The 16,926-nt window shown below is 38.8% G+C and overlaps 1 protein-coding gene across 2 annotated transcripts in view; it reads left to right on the top strand.

Moving 5' to 3' along the window:
• The window catches only part of LOC122072911, an 11,900-nt gene extending 6,148 nt beyond the window's left edge, over positions 1-5,752 (top strand). For both annotated transcript variants that reach the window (XM_042637350.1, XM_042637351.1), the window contains 3 exons: positions 1,305-1,434; positions 4,512-4,685; positions 5,139-5,752. In XM_042637350.1, coding sequence (XP_042493284.1) covers positions 1,305-1,434; positions 4,512-4,685; positions 5,139-5,294 — 460 coding nt within the window. In that variant the 3' untranslated portion in view covers positions 5,295-5,752. The remainder of the gene's footprint in view (positions 1-1,304; positions 1,435-4,511; positions 4,686-5,138) is intronic.
• Positions 5,753-16,926: the final 11,174 nt, after the last annotated feature.

Here is a 16,926-nt window from a genome sequence, read left to right as displayed (position 1 = left end):
TCATAGTTGTCAAGGCGTCGCCAAGGCGTCGCCTAGGCGACGACTAGGCGTCCAGGCGGTTTGCCTGGGGCCTAGGCGACAGCCGCCTTGTTGCACTGCATGTTGCCTTCTGTTTCGGCACTTATTTATGCCAAATATCATTTAAGTAAATGTTTTTAATATTTGTTATTTCATTTACTTAATATATTATTCATAAATAAGCAAATACCCCCTATTTGAATCCAATAAAAATAGTTTAAAAATCAAATTCCAAAAGGATAAAAAGTCAACCCCCCAGTCCAAGAACAAAAACTGAATTTTGGTTATAGGGACGATTTTCAACTTTTAAATGCTAGGGTTTTTCTCAATTATGAAAATTTTATAAATTCTATCATGTTAAAACATTGCTAAAAACCAAAAGTCCGGTAAAAAAATATTTTGTTTTGATATTCATAAAATTATTTTCATTCAGACGATTTTAACAGTATTTGCGCACTTAAAAATAAGTTTGACTGAAGCATTACTTTGTCATTGTAACTCAAATTGAAGTAATCTTAGACTTGTTAGAAAGCTGGTTTTATATTATAACTAATACAAAAAGTCTCATGTAAAAATAAAATCATTTGACCAGTCAAACTTATTATAGAATAAGAGCATTTCTCTAAATGTTGATTTTTTATAACTTAATGACTTAATGTTAATTTTTTATGATTTGATGTGGCTAAATATTGATTTTTAATGACTTGATGTGGCTTAATCTTGATTTTTTATGATACAAGGTATATATAACTTACTAAATAATGTTGGAAAATAGGAAAAATAAAAAATAACACTTGTTCGCCTAGTTCGCCTTAAGGCGGGCGCCTTCTCGCCTAAGCGCTTAGACAACCCTCCACCGCCTTGGTTCGCCTTGGCGCCGTGACAACTATGATTGTAACAAATGAATAAAAATGAAGCTGCTGAACAATCGACGCCAGTAGGCAGTCAAAGATAAGCATGTGTTGATATGGGTAATTGTACATTTTGAAGAATATATACTACTTAGCTTGGCACTCAAACATTTCACAAGTTTGTCGCACAGATAGTCATTCTTTGCCTAACCTGTGTTTGTCTTAATTTATGTGGTTCAACATTCACCACAAGACCTCTTGCTTTGTTGATATATAATTTGTCTCGAAACTCAGAGAATCGTATTTGTTGATTTGTTTACTTGTCAGTGTATACATTTGACTGCTTTCTTGTTAAGGTCTTGAACTTGATTTATCAACCTAGAACTACAATTTTATCTTCCAGTTTCAAATGGTATGGCCTTTCCTTTGGTGCAGGTGGTGTCATCGCATTTTTCCTATTCAAGCAACATGTGCTCTAAATGAGAAGGACCTCCGCATAGTTGTGTCAAAGCTTGTTCAACAATTTTTGAATGATAAGCAGAAAAAACTTGAAAAGCCTATAAAGGTACCATTTGTATTAATGGTCTTAATGAAAATCATTCTTAGTAGCTGATATCCCTGACTACTCAAAAGAAATTCTATTGATCTGATGAAGATGTTTTTACATTCGATTCTTTGCTTGTAATGTTTCTTGATTTTGCATGCTCAACTGGTCTTCCAGTTGAAGGACATGGAGATATCCAATTCTGAATACCACTTCTGCTTCTCTGTGTCTGCTTTTATTCTTATACTTCAGTGAATCTGTGTTGCCGGGACTTTATGTATTAGGGCTCTGGGCTCTATCCATTTTCTCTCAAAGTTCTGTATAACAAAACTTCTTGGATAATTCAATTTGGAAGTAAAAATTTAATTTCTCAGCCGAACGTACGTGAAAAAATTTGGATGCATATTCAAGTCGGAAATGGATATGCATCTTATATTTAGGGAAAAAACATTTTTTTGTGGGGGAGTGTGGCCTTTACGCCCAAACACATGGGGGAGCAAAATGATCGGTCCACTCCCCATGAAAGGGAAAATGACTCTCTTGTGGATGCTTCTTCGTGCGCTCCCATTGGTTCTCTTGCATGCACAGGAACCACACTATCCCATAGGAAACACTTCCCCTAATATTTGATATGTAAAATGTATTTAACATATTAATGTGTGTTTGAAATCCACCTACTGTTTGTACGTGATGCATTACAATGAAATTTTTTGAGTTTTACATTGAAAATACATTTCATGAATAATATGCAAATTAACTAACTAGGGTCTTGAGATGATATGTATCCATCTTGTGGATTTATGTTCAAAATCCTATTGTTTAATGAGATAAGGAGTGCTGGACCCACGTATATGTTAGGAGTGGAAACTAGAGTTGGTGGGGATGCTAGCCATACATTTGGACACACTCTAATACCGTAGTTGTCAATGTGTCACCTAACACTGCCTAGGCATTCAGGCTCTTTCTTAGGTCCAAGGCGACAACACAACTTGTTGACACTTCACACGTTTACGCTTATTTATGTTTATTCTTTTGCTTTCCAATGAATATGCTTAAATCAGTCCTATACTTTGTTTATTTTATTTTGATTATAGGAGAAGGTTATTGAGGCCTGTCTAAGAAGAGAGACTCATATCTCGGAGAGCTAATTTGGTTTTATGTCAGTTAGATCCACAAAAGAAACTATTTACCTACTGAGGAGGCTCATGGAAAGATATAGGGCTTGCAAAAATGATCTTCATATGGTCTTTATTGACTGAGAAAAAGCTTATGACAAAGTTCCTAGTGAGTTAATCCGGCATGTTCTTGTGAAGAGAGGGGTGTCAAGTAAATATGTGGATATAATTAAAGATATGTATGAGGATACGGTGACTAGTGTGTGGTCTGTGGGAGGTCAAAGCAAAGAATTCTCAATTATGATTGGGTTACATCAGGGATCAGTCTTAAGCACTTATTTATTTGCACTCATCACGGATGATTTAACCAAGAGCATTAAAGATGAGGTCATGTGGTGTATGCTCTTCGCTGATGGTGTTTGCTCTTCGTCGATGATATCGTTTCGGTAGATGAGACAAGTGATTAACGCCAAGCATGATTTGAGAAATCAGATAGGATCAGAATTGGACATGACCGATCCTGATTCTTGGCCAATACCGTATCGGTGTATCGGTATGGATGAAGGGTAAAATAGTCCAAAAATGGTTTTTTAATTGAAAGCATGGGTATTTTTATTTGATCCAGCTGATCTGGATCGGTATCGGCTTGGATCGATCCCGTTCTTGAATACCAAGTTCTCAAACCTTGACGCCAAGTTGGAGCTGTGGAAATCAACCTTGGAAAGAAGAGGTTTTAAGATTAGTAGATTGAAGACGGAGTGTATAATGTGTAACTTTAGTCACACTATGATGGATACCAATATGGTGAACATTGAGAGAGATACCGTAAAGTGACTATTTTAGATATTTGGGGTCAATCATAAATGGAGAAGGTGACATAAAGGATGATGTTTCATAAGGAATTAAAGAGGATGGATGAAGTGGAGAGGTGTGATTAGAGTGTTGTATGACCAACGTAATCCTTCAAAGCTTAAATAAAAATTTTAGAGGACTGTTATACCGCAAAACTAGGAAGGATAAAGGAATGAACACATTTGTGCTAATTTTGGAGTTGCCCCGATCAATAACAAGCTCCGATAAATGAATGATTCATTTCTCTTTCATTTATCCTTTTTTGTTTTTGCACGGATCCATGTAGCCGACCTCGTTAAGTTGGGATAAAGGCCGAGTTTGTTGTTGTTTTTATTACCCATAGTCATATACTACACACCTTGGGCACCTAGGAAACGCCTATAGTCATATACTATACACCCAGGGCGCCTAGGCAATGCTTAGGTGGGCGCTGCTCCAACTCCTTTGGTCCTCTAGGTGCTGCTCCAATGCCTTGGGCCACCTAGGCATCTTGACAACTGTCTGATACGGGTCTGGCAACCATTGTATGGATGAGCATCTCCTGGGCTTAGCTTATAGACTCCAGATAGGAGCATAGTGTTACTAGTCCTGGATGAGATATACCAATACTAGTACAGTTTTACACTTGTGGCCAATTAGAAAAAGATCATGTTCTTTTCGTTCCATTAAATAGGGAAAGCCTGTAGCACCAACCAAAAACAAATAATAAAATAAACTGAAAGGGGAAAGCCAAGATCTAGCGTTGACATCAAGAAATGTGAAAGACAGGTACATGACAGACATGCTGGAACAAGGATGTCATTAAATGGATCAGTTGGGGAATCTTGCAGAACAGAGATCAAATTGATATAGTGAATACTTTTCTCTGAGTAGTAATTGGATGAATTGATGTGTTTGCTTGCATCATTAATTTATCACATGGAAGATAATTTAACAAAAATAACAATTGATTTTTTCTTTTAAATTTTATCTTCGTCATCTGCTGCATATTTTTCTTCCCGTCTTTCTGATTTGGGAATTTTTCTTTTCAATGATCCATATGGTGGCCTTGTACAAGTATGTAATATTAGGTTCAAGCCACCATTATTTTTTTTTGAGAGTTTGTGCAACCTTTCTTATTTATTCTTTTAGTTTGCAGTTGGTTATAATAGAAGGGGAATTGAGGAGACAGAGATGAAATCCCAGAGAACTGCAGAAGGTTCTTTCTTAGTTGATTTATTGGACCGCAACAAGTGCTTCAGTGTTGTGGCTGCTGCAGTTAAGGATGTTGTTGCAGATTCAGTTGTTGACCTGAAATCTCCTCAGGTACAAAACCATGAACTTTCACATTTGGCTATTTAAAAAGATTTTCTTTGCTCATTCCTGGTGGCAGTGTACTGGAGTTGCATATGTAACAAACCAGAATCTATGTAATTAAACCAAGAGAAAACAAAGAGAAAGGAGAGAGAGAGAGAGAGAGAGAGAGAGAGAGAGAGAGAGAGAGAGAGAGAGAGAGGCTACCAACTTTGTGTGGGAGGCAGCCTGCGATAATGAGTTGTGTACTATCGCAGGCCACTCCACATCTATATATAAGTCCAAATAAGGGGGGTAAGTTAGGGGACTAAAATACCCTAACCTACATATTACAATAACTAAAGAGAAAATAAAAATAATGGGGCAGAACACTAACCTTGATAGGACAGAATTGCCCCTAGAGCTTTAACAAATTTTTTTCTGGCCATCCTTTATTTATTTCCCTCTTTAAATGTTTATCTACAGCTTTCCATTCTTGTTGAGTTGCTACCTGTTTCTGGAATATCCAATCGGTCCTTAGTGGTTGCTGTGTCAGTTCTTCCTAATGATCTTGTTAGTACCAAGCCGAAGCTCTGCATTAAGGCATTGGTCTCAGAAACTCAAACAAAGAACAAGGGCTGAAATCGTTATTTGAGAGTTACGCAATGTTGTTGCCTGATAATAACAGAATTGGGGTCGGGGCATGCTCTGTTGTTGCTTGGGTGAGATCTGTGGTCTGACTAATATATTCCAGTTGAGGACTTGCTGGTGGATTGAGATGCTCTGAAGTGGTAGTAAACGATTGCGGAGATATTGATCTCAGTGTCATGGACTGCAGCAACCCCATAATCTTTCTTGGATACGTTACATGACTCTTCACCTAGCATGGTTGATGGTACACTGGAAAATTAAAGATGTTTCTGAATTTACAGATTCAAATTGATTGGAAATGTTCCTGGGGAGTTTCATGGTTAAAGGTATTTTTTTAACGATGTTGACATAAGCTTGTAGGTCTAATATGTGGTGTTATTGTTCTATTTATGTATCATACTGCTGTAACGGCTTCAAATGAAATTGAATTCTCCATTGATTAGACTCTAGTTTTATTCCAAGTTCCTAGAGCCCCATTGCTAGTGCATGAGCATAGAGATGTCTGTTTATGAACTATGCTATTATTTATTGAACCAACTTTTCCTTCACCTTTGGTGAACAAGAATCTCTTCATCCACGACCTTTATGGTGATTTGGTGAGACTCTTGAGCAGTGCAAGGGCATTATGGACTTCGTACTACAGGGGAGTAATTATAATCATCAATTCCGAGAGAACCCATTCACTGTGTATAAAGAAATATCCCTCATTATTTCCTTCTACTTTTTGCCAAAAATATTTCTCCACTGCATGTGCACTTGTGGTTTTGGCCAAGGACCATGATTTTCTACTGTGGGGATGATTGCTTTGGTGTTGGAGAATCCTTAGGGAAGAGAGGGGGGATCAGAGTAGAGAGGGGAAAAGGGAGAATCACATTCAACACATTATTTCAATAATCAAAATCACTCTCTAAATCTTCAATCGATTACAACTAATATATAAGAAAATAGGAACATGAAATTAGAAACTTAACTGGAATGGAAACTAGCCTAAACTAGGAAACAACTATAAAAAGGAAACCAAAGCAAGGAAATAAATCCTACTCCTACGTTCAAGTCTGGAAACTAAAAGCATGAAATAAAATACTAAGTAAACTACTAATTTTATTTCCAACCCTTGTTGGACCAAAACCCTGGGCTGGACCGGTTCTTCTTGGCTCTTGGCTTCCAAAGCCGGTCATGTTGGTCCAACCAAGAAAGGGCAGCCGTATCTGCATCAACTCTCCTCCTCTGAAAAGAACTCGATTCTGTCGAGTTAGGGAAAGGACCAAGGAGACCGTCTGAAGGAATACGCTGAATGAGGAATGATCCCACCATCTTCTTGAGCTTAATTTCAGGGAGATCTTTGGCAGGATGAAACTTCATAGTTTTGTTGGCATGCTTGAAGGCATAGATATTGGCATAGTCACAATGCTGTACTTTCTTATCAAACAACCAAGGTCGACCAAGAAGGATATGGCACACCTTCAGAGGGAGGACATCACATTGGACTGTATCCTTAAATCCACCAATAGAATATGTGACCAAACATTTATCTGTGATTTTGAGATTAGTGTTGTTCACCCAAGCAACCTTGTAAGGATTAGGATGTGGTTCTGTATTCAATCCCAGCTTACGAACAACGTCTTCAGAGACAACATTAGTGCAACTGCCTCCATCAATGACCAAGGTTAGCAACTGATCATTGCACTTCACACGAGTCTGAAAAATACTACTACGGCGCCAATCTTCATTTTTAGTGGCCTTCTGAGTGGTCAACACATGACGAATGACATAAAAATGATGTTGGTCATCGTCACTGAGAGTGTCATTGACTTCACCTGTTGCACGCTCTTCTCTTAAATCAACTGTGTCAGAACCAAGTTACTCTTCGGGAATATATGGTATAGGAGAATCCTTATCAATAAAAGCAACCAAACGGCTGGGACATTGGGCACTGATATGTCCAAATCCATGGCATGAGTAGCACCGAACTGTAAATTTTGAAGAATCAGAGGGTTTATCTGAACCACGCAGAGGGGGTGAGTATGGGCGAGTAGGCCGTGAAGATGACATTTCAGAGACATGTCGAGGTGGAGAATACGGCCGACTAGGTCGTGAAGAGGCCATAGATGTAACACTAGCCTGTGGTTTGCTAGATGACCTCTCTTGGGTAGGAGACTGTTGCCAAACGGAACTAGTACCTCGAGAAAAAGTATCTGCAAAATTTTTCCGATTGTATGGGCGTTTCAGACTTTCCTCAACCTAATATGCTACTTGTACGACGTCTTCCATGGTAGGTAGTCGACTAGATGCAAGGGTAGCACTAAGTTGAGGGTGCAAACCATTGCGAAATTGGGCCACTATGACTTCTTCATCCCACTCAAAGTCAGAACGAGTGGCCAAATAATAAAATCTAGCAACATACTCCTCAACGGTCAAATTCTCTTGTTTCAACTGTGCAAATCTGAGATGCATGCGTTGCTTGTAATCAGAAGGCAAGAATCGCCGATTCATGACTTCATACATTTCAACCCAAGTATTGACCAAACCAATGCCTCGGGTTCGGTTCTGTTGTTGTTGCTTGATCCACCAGACTCGAGCCGTGCCTTTCAGTTTGGCCTTTGCAAATAGGATCTTTCGAGCCTCAGTCAACCCATACCATCTGAAGTATGTATCTAAACTGTGAATCCAGTCAAGGTACAATTCTGGATTATTGTCTCCATAAAAATCAAGGACATCCAGTTTTGCTGCTCTTTCTGTTCCATCATCATGTCTACTAGTCCCATATGGTGGTGGAGGTGGTGGTGGTGGTGTATGATGTGGTGGCGGTGGTGGTGGTGTTACTGGCATATTCTGTGGAGTGGTGTTGGAAGAATCCCCAGATTGAATGGGACTCTTTCCTTTATCTGCTGCCACCAAACGATCAATAGAAACTTGCATAGACTCCACCATTGTTTTTAGGGACGTGACCATGTTAGTGAGAGCATCAAATTTTGTATCAGTTTCTCCTTTATAAGAATTCAACTGCTGAACAACTTCACTATTGGCAACCATGGTGATGATTAACAAAAGAGCACTCAAGAATATATGGTAGAATAGGAAATAACTCTTTTTTTTTTTTTTTTGGCTGCTGCCGAAAGGAACAGAGAAGGCGGAGGGTAGGCAGGGTTTGGGTTTTTTTTTTTTTTTTTTTGTTCTTAGAATCGGTGGAATCTGACACAGAGAATGGGAAGGGAAGAAGAAAGATGGGGAAGGAATAGGATCCTTCGGCTCTGATACTAAGTTGATGGAGAATCCTTAGGGAAGAGAGGGGAGATCAGAGTAGCGAGGGGAAAAGGGAGAATCACATTCAACACATTCTTTCAATAATCAAAATCACTCTCTAAATTTTCAATCGATTACAACTAATATATAGGAAAATAGGAACATGAAATTAGAAACTTAACTGGAATAGAAACTAGCCTAAACTAGGAAACAACTATAAAAAGGAAATCAAAGCAAGGAAATAAATCCTACTCCTACGTTCAAGTCTGGAAAATAAAAGCATGAAATAAAATATTAAGTAAACTACTAATTTTATTTCCAACCCTTGTTGGACCAAAACACTGGGCTGGACTGGTTCTTCTTGGCTCTTGACTTTCAAAGCCGGTCATGCTGGTCCAACCAAGAAAGGGCAGCCGTATCTGCATCATTTGGCCTTTCTCATTTATGGGCAGTTGGTTTCTAGATTGGCCATGTCCCAAACTTCTCAACCTCTATAGCCATAACATTGATTGGAGGTGTCTGACTTCCCTAAAAGCCAAGGTTGAGCCTAGGGCACTGAACATAAAGCCACTCAAGCATGGTTATTGAATCACAAAATTAAACTAGATGGATAAATAAAGTCCTTGGTCTGTACAAAACATGAAATTTACCTGATCTACACATGGTTGTGCCACTTTCAATAATAATGTAGTAATTCTGACCGTTGGATGTTTAAGAAATGATTTAGACCTCCCGTGTATGTCTATCTATCTTGTGGAAGGTCCATGAGCCCTCCCAAGGGCATACTCCCCTCCTTGACAGGTCACCCTTGATGGAATATGAAAAAGCTTCAAATAAACAATGGCTGACATGATGATTAAACTACTTTTTTTATATATTAAGAAACTGGATATTATTCATCATTAGGGTTAAAAAGGGATTTACAATGAATCTGAAGATGTTTAATGAAAGATTCCCAAAACTGATTTCTTGGGTAGCTCAAGGTACATTTGGCAAATAGGGTTTGCAATAGGGAGTTGATACTGTGCGAAAAAGGATCTTAGTAAAGCTAGTGCCCTGTGTCTATATCTTTCTCCTTCCCCTTTTGAAATGACATCCTACCCCCTTCTTGTATGATATTCCATCTCGTAACCCGTTATTTTACTGTACACGGGTGTGGTATGCCTCTCCCTGTCCCTAAGATAATATTATGGAGGTATCTCTTTCACATTATCAAGATAAACTTTTCTTGACAACCCTAACATCTCCATCCTAGTAACCTATATAGCTCTCATTTTTTGGACAATGTTGACCAGTTCCCCATCTTAATATCAATTCAAATGAAGTTTTCCATGTGGCAACACAAAGTTCCAAAACATAGTTGAATAGTCAAATTTTTGGTAAAAGGGTTCATCCACCAAAAATACAAAGTAAAAGTTAAAAACATGATGTGTCATATGGATGAGGTGGGACCCAGGTTTGAAACGTTGCTAATTCATGTGGTGAACTGCCCCCCAATGGTCAATCGACTGAGGGTATGCTCTCCAAGTTGGACCATCAAGATAATCTTATCTTCATGCACTGTCAAGAAAGTCTTTGCTCATTATATATAGATATGTATCACACAAGGGTGAGGTTTTATTGATGGCCTGTCTATGATTGCTCATCTTGATAGTTCACCTCTTTTAAGCCTCACTAACATCTTTTAGTTGTATCAAATTTCTTGCTCTTCACTTTCACTGATGTCTACATAGCTTATAGTTGACTATTATCACAATTCAAGCTAATAGTTCAATTCACTTTTTTCAACCTATAGGCATCATGTCTGATTTCATGGTTCTGTAGTATTACATGGATAATGTTTGTACAGCTTATCATGGATGCTTCTTAGAGGATCCTCTCAGTTGTGCCACAAGAAATGTGGATGTTAACCTGCGGCAATTTCGACCTTTGGATATATCGTGATCATTTGAATTGACCCATATTTTAGAATCAATTCATTTGTATAATTCCCATGTATTGGTGTACATATTCTCAGCAATAAAAAGTTTTCGACCATTTTAGAAAAAAATTTCTATTTTGCCCGGATTTTCATTAGCTTTATTTTTCATTTGGCTGACTCCATTTAAATAGAATCTTGATGGATGGCAGAGGACCCTATAGTCTACTTGTCCAAAAAAATATTGGCCTCATTGATGTGTCATGGTAGATCATATTTGGGACATGCAGGAAAGCCTCAAGGGAGCAATAGGTATAGAAGGAATCTTTTTACAATTGTTTACCGGAAAAAATGACCTCTTTTTTTTTTTTTTTTTTTTTTATTTGAAAAAAAAATATCATGTTACTACTTAATCCCAAAAATCAAAACATAGCCATGCTATATAATGGAGGAGAGTTTTTCTTCACCCACGGTGAAGAGAAACTCGGGGGATCGATCAACGGTCATAATTTCTCTTCCACTACTAACTATAAATGAAATCTAATATGTGTTGGAGTCTCAAAGAGTCCCATCCAACAACATCAATAAAGTAGTGGGTGATGATGCGTGAAGAAAAACTCGATTCTAAAACGAAGTTTTTTTTTTTAATAGATAAATCAACTTTATTGTAAAAGAAAAGAAAATACTAAACAAAAAGATAGAAACCCTGCAAACCTCACTAGGACAAATCTAAATACAAAAAGGATTGAGATTTGTTTCTAAATACTAAAAAATTTCTCTTATTCAAGATATTAGAGATGGTGTTACATTTGCGAGCCTTGCTATACAACCAATAGTGTCCCACTTAAAATTCTTCTCAACCCAGTGAGCATCCATCACAAAAATCCTTATAGGCTTCCTGGAAGAGGAGCATAAGCTGAGAATGTCCCTCCACATAACGGAAGAGAATGAGCATTTGAACAGGTGATCTCTGCTCTCAATCTCAGTCTACCATAAACTACAAAAAGGAGATTCCTAGATGGTTCTCCTGTGGAGTTGATCTTTGGTGGAAGGTATCCATCAAACACCTCCAAATTGTAAATGACTGCCAAAGAATATATGTTTGGAACCAAACACACCAACCCCAACCCAATCTCAAGGTGAATTGCTTGGTCGCCCATCTCATAGAATCTAGAAGAGAATCTTTGGGCCTCCTATTACGGTTCAAAGTCATCCGGAGAGCAAGGGCCTCCCCCACTAATGCTGAAGAGGGTGCCACATGATCAATGACAATGAAGCATAGCTCTTGCTTACTAGAAAAACAAATGCATCCTAAGCCCAAAGCTTTTGGCCTAATAGAAACAATAGCATCAGAAATCGCAGAGACAATCTTTGGATACTCACCAGTAGAGGAAAGAGAGTGCTCATTGGAATTATGAGCAGGAGATGCCCCATGAATCAATGAGAGGGCTTCCTCCACATTCTAATTAACCACGGAGATCCAGACACTGAAAGGAGCTAAGGAGATTTTAAATTACTTGGCATTTCTCATCTTCCAAAACTCCCAAACAATAATAGTATGAGAAATAAAGATCATCAACTGCTCCTTTGTCCATCTAAGAACTTTACCCCCATTTAATAATCCATTCATAGATAGGCATAGAGGGATTAGGTGAGGACTTTATAGTCACAGAAGAAGTAAATCATGCTTGCTGAGCTAAGAGGAACTCAAATAGAGTATACACCATCGTCTCAACCACTTTCCCAAAGCATTTAAACACATTCTCCAAAGAAAATACTACACCTTAGGGGGAATCTTAGAATTCCAATAATATTCCACACCAATCTAGGAATGCAAGAAGTTTTACTATTAGAGTTTGAGTCAGAGATTGCCAGAGAAGAACGCAACCTATGAGCTGACATGACCAAATGTGATCTTGCCCTTCTGAACTGAGTGAGATCTTGAAGATAGCCTCCACTCCACTGAAATAGCCTTCTTAAGTTACCCACCCTCCACTAAGCTAGAGGAGAGATAGGTCTACTACCCATCAATTTGTACAATCTAGGGGGTTTGGGAGACTCAGTTCTATATCTTTCAAGGATGGGCTCCCATGGATCATTCCAAATTTGAATAGACCAACCATTTATCACCACCCACAAGTTTCCTTTCACTACGCCCATGAAGTTTTTCCCTACTTGAGCCATACTGAAGTTAGCATGAGGAAAATAAATACTTCTAATCAATTTAGTCTACAGGAGGTTTTGCTTATTTAAGAAGTGTTATCCCAGCATTACCAACGAGGCATCATTTTCGATGACAAAGTCATGAATTCCAAGTACTCCATCAAGCTTCGACATGCAAAAGAAATTCCTACTAACCCAATGAATCTTCCTCTCATGCTACTTACCTCCTCCCCCACAAGAATCTACAGAATGTTTTGTTCAAGTCTGATAGCAAGTCAACAAGCAATAAGAAATGGGCCATCATAGTATAAGAGAGAATTTCCAAAGCCACCAACTAGATAAGAAATTTTCTTCTTACAAAGGAGAGAAGCTTCTCCTTCCATCCCAAAATCTTGTTAAGGGTTTTATCCTTTTATCTCTTGAAAGGCTTCCTTCTTGACTTTACCAACCACTAAAGAGAGACCAAGATACTTTCTTATATGAATTATGCCTAGTAGCGTAGGGGTGTTAGGGCTAAATGTGGAACAAGATTAATGACCATTTACAACTTGGCCAGGCGCCCCACTATATATAGTTAGCAGGTCCTGGAGACTTCAAAGAAAGGCATGCCCAATTTTCAAGAACATGCAAAGACGGTATACATGATCTAATGGTTTTGTCACCTCATCCGGATCCCATGCAACCTTCCCAAAGACACTACACCAACAAGAAGAGAAGTGAGGCATTCCATACACAAAATAAAGAAATTAGGCAAAGATCACCATAGCGAAAGCCCCTGGAGGGCGTAACTACTCCTTTATGAATTTCAAGGAAATAATATGAAATCATCATGACAAACTAAAATATAAGCTACACCCATTTTTCACAAGCCCAAGCCTACTAAAATTAGCAGAAAGGAAGTCCAACTCAAGAGGGTTGTATGCTAAAAGCTTAAACACAACCAGGTAATCATACCCCCTCATTTATATTTTTCATGTCACGCCCCGTTCACATAGAATCGGATCGGTGACTGAGTTCCCTCCGGGTAACCCAAAACCTCCAAGATCATCTAATACAGTAACCACAGCACAACAAGCCACATGTACATAGAAATATAGTAATGTAATTTCAACGAAAGTCTTATCATGTATAAATACCTATAAATCACCATATACTCTTGATACCCAAATTGTTACATATAGTATATTTACATGTGGGCTCGTAGGCATGATATTTACACAAGAAATAACAATTTAATTATAGAGAGCACAAAAAGGCGAGTATACCAAAAGAATCAAAAGGAGAACTGTAATTAGAAATCTGCTATTGTTGCCCTGCAACACAGTTCTCACATGGGCATCCGTCTCCGTGATCAAATCCTTCTGTGACCCACCAATCCCCCACTGAAGGTTCGTCGGTGGACCCCGACACGGGTTCCTCTCTGGAATATCCTGTAAAATCATCTAAAAAGATGTGTGCACTAGGGGTGAGCTCACTAGCTCAGTAAATGGAAAGAAAGACTCATACAAGCAATTGCAATTCAAATGGTACTATATGTATGAGATTTATTTTAATCCCATTTCACCTAGGCAATATTACTAGGCCATAGGTTACGTGTTACTCACAACCACAGTGTGCTTATGCCCCAGGTATGAGATGCATTCTCCATCTTGTAATATGCTGATAGGGTTTTCGGAGAAGGCCAGCCATGAGCACTCGAAAAAGTAAATCGTGGCCAAACCACAGCAGAAATATAAATCGTGGCCGAACCACAGCAAAAAATAAAAATAGTATGATTAGCCCTCTGAATATATCATCAAAGTTGCCGACTATCCTAATGATCAGTCGAGCATACTTCTAACCGCCACAGCAGTTGGCGATTGGTGCTTCCCCCCAGTGATAACCCAACACATAAACCCCTGCTGGGAATGGTCGTAGCATGAGGGAATGTGACATCCTAACCACATGCTTATATATAAGATTGTATGATTGCATAGTACTTTCGCGTTCCATACCACAGTGTACTAATGCATTCATTTCCAAGCTGACTACGGCATCTATTCTAGAAATCCCACACATGTCCGGCAAATCATCATCATAACCCATCATTAAATAATCCATACAAAAAATTTACAGCAAATAACAGTTGTCGGGAATTTATAGATACAATATGTTCATTTCCAAATGCATCCAACATCAATCAAGCATATGCATAAGAATGACATTCGAAATGACCAATTAATATATGAATGAATAAGATGCCAAAAACAGTCCCACAATAAAATCAAAGTCCTCTCCCCACTTATTCTTGTAAGAGAATACGCACTCGCGGTATGGGAAAGATCCGAAGTGAAGACGAATGTCTCAAAACCTAACACAGATAGGAATTTAGAATACGTTCATTTTATAATTATAAAAAGACGTAAGATATGGTCACAACACGTTTAATAGCGTGAACATGGTTGTCAGTGAGTTTGAGTTCAATTGGAGCTCATTTGGGCTACAGGTGGGTCATACAGGTGGGTAGGAGAACCCACTTGTGCAAACTGCCCAGGCAGACAATACACAAACTCAAATCGGCGAGTTATACTGGTGGGTCCGGTACCCGTTGATCCTACCCGCCTGTAGTCCTAGAATAGACTAATGGGTCATAGTACCCGTCGGTCTTACCCACCTATTGGACCAGAAGCCCAGATAATACTGGGGGTCACACCAGTGGGTCTGACTACCCGCCGATGCTACCCACCAGTGTTCTGTGAGTTTTGCTGTTTTTCTTCCCTTATTTATTCCTCCTCTTGGAAACCTAAGGGGGTTGTTCCAACTTTATTTTCCACACATTTTAGGCTTTATCTACTTGAGTATTCCATGGATCTAAGTTAACATCAAGGTTTTGGGGAATGCAATCATACCTTGGCTCAAGAAATCCCAAAACTTAAGATCCTCTTCCCAAACTCAAAATGTCACCTCAATACATCCAAGTCTTTGTTTCCCTTCCTAAAACCTTCAAAGAAATCACACAAGGGTTCCATTATCCCTTTGATTTAACTACACACAAAAGGGTTTCATCACATTCCGAGTGTCTATGGCGTTACGTCAAAATATAGATCTTGAGACATCGAACACTATTCCAATGACAAAAATGTAAGATGCGGCTTCAGATTCTAAGGGGAAACCTTCTTCCCTCTCCCTTCTCTTCTTCTTCCTCTTTTCTCCCTCCTCTTTACTCCTCTCACCAAACTTTCTGAAATCATAAATGGGAGAGAGAGACCTAAATGCTATTTATACCTTGGCTAACAAATATCTTCTAAGGCCTGTTTGGTTTTGCCCCATTATGGACCAAACGTATTAAATCGTGATACCGGCCAAAATAGGTGACATTATTGGGCATATGAGATCTCATTACGACGAGGAATCCTAAATACACATACTCACCCAAGTTGGGCCTGTTGGGGCCCATGTTTCCCCACAGGTGGGTCACACTAGTGGGTCTCGCACCTACCAGTGACCACCCACTAATTGGCAAAAACAAAGCCAACCTTGCTGTATTTTGGAGGGAAATAGAATCTTAAAGCATATCTCGCTCTCGCCACGTGTTGTGGACTAAGTTCTCATCATTCAATATGATAACATATATTTTCTATTCTTACATGGCTTTGTGGTACGTGCAAGGGCACGACTTAGGTGTACAAACCACATCAGGTATTGGCTCAATCTTGTCTAGTCACCCCGCATTTGACGTCATTCTTACTGTCATGCATCATAGGGTACTTGCATCAACCCTTTTCGATTCGGACCCAAGACCAAACTGAACGAACCGGTCAATAACTCATGAGTGATTAAGATATTCTTAGAAATGCTTACCCTCAACAAATGCATTTTGCTCAGGCACCACAATTAGATCTAAACATTTCTTCAACCTCTTGGATAAGATCTTTACAAAAATTTTGTATATCACATTACAAAGACTAATAGATTTAAACCGATCCACACTTTCATCTCCCTTAACTTTGGGAATAAAGAGAATGTGAGCATAGTTGATATCACTCAAGAGGGAACCAGACTCAAAGAAAAATTTCACAGCAAAGCACACATCAGGTTTAACAGTTCTCTTATAGGATTGGAAAAAGATAGGGGACAATTTATCTAATCATGGGGATTTGAGGGGCTTCATGTCAAAGAATAGGGCCAAGACCTCCTCATCAGTAATCGACAAATACTATTCCATGTTCATCTCGTTTGAAACTTTGGAGTGATAAGTTGTAACACTTGATCAATATTGGAAACTCCAATTTTATACAAACAACGGAAGAATTTAGAAAT

This window comes from Macadamia integrifolia, chromosome 3, assembly GCF_013358625.1.
Source record: "Macadamia integrifolia cultivar HAES 741 chromosome 3, SCU_Mint_v3, whole genome shotgun sequence".
Classification (NCBI taxonomy): Eukaryota; Viridiplantae; Streptophyta; class Magnoliopsida; order Proteales; family Proteaceae; genus Macadamia; species Macadamia integrifolia.
This window is presented reverse-complemented; position numbering and strand designations above follow the sequence as displayed.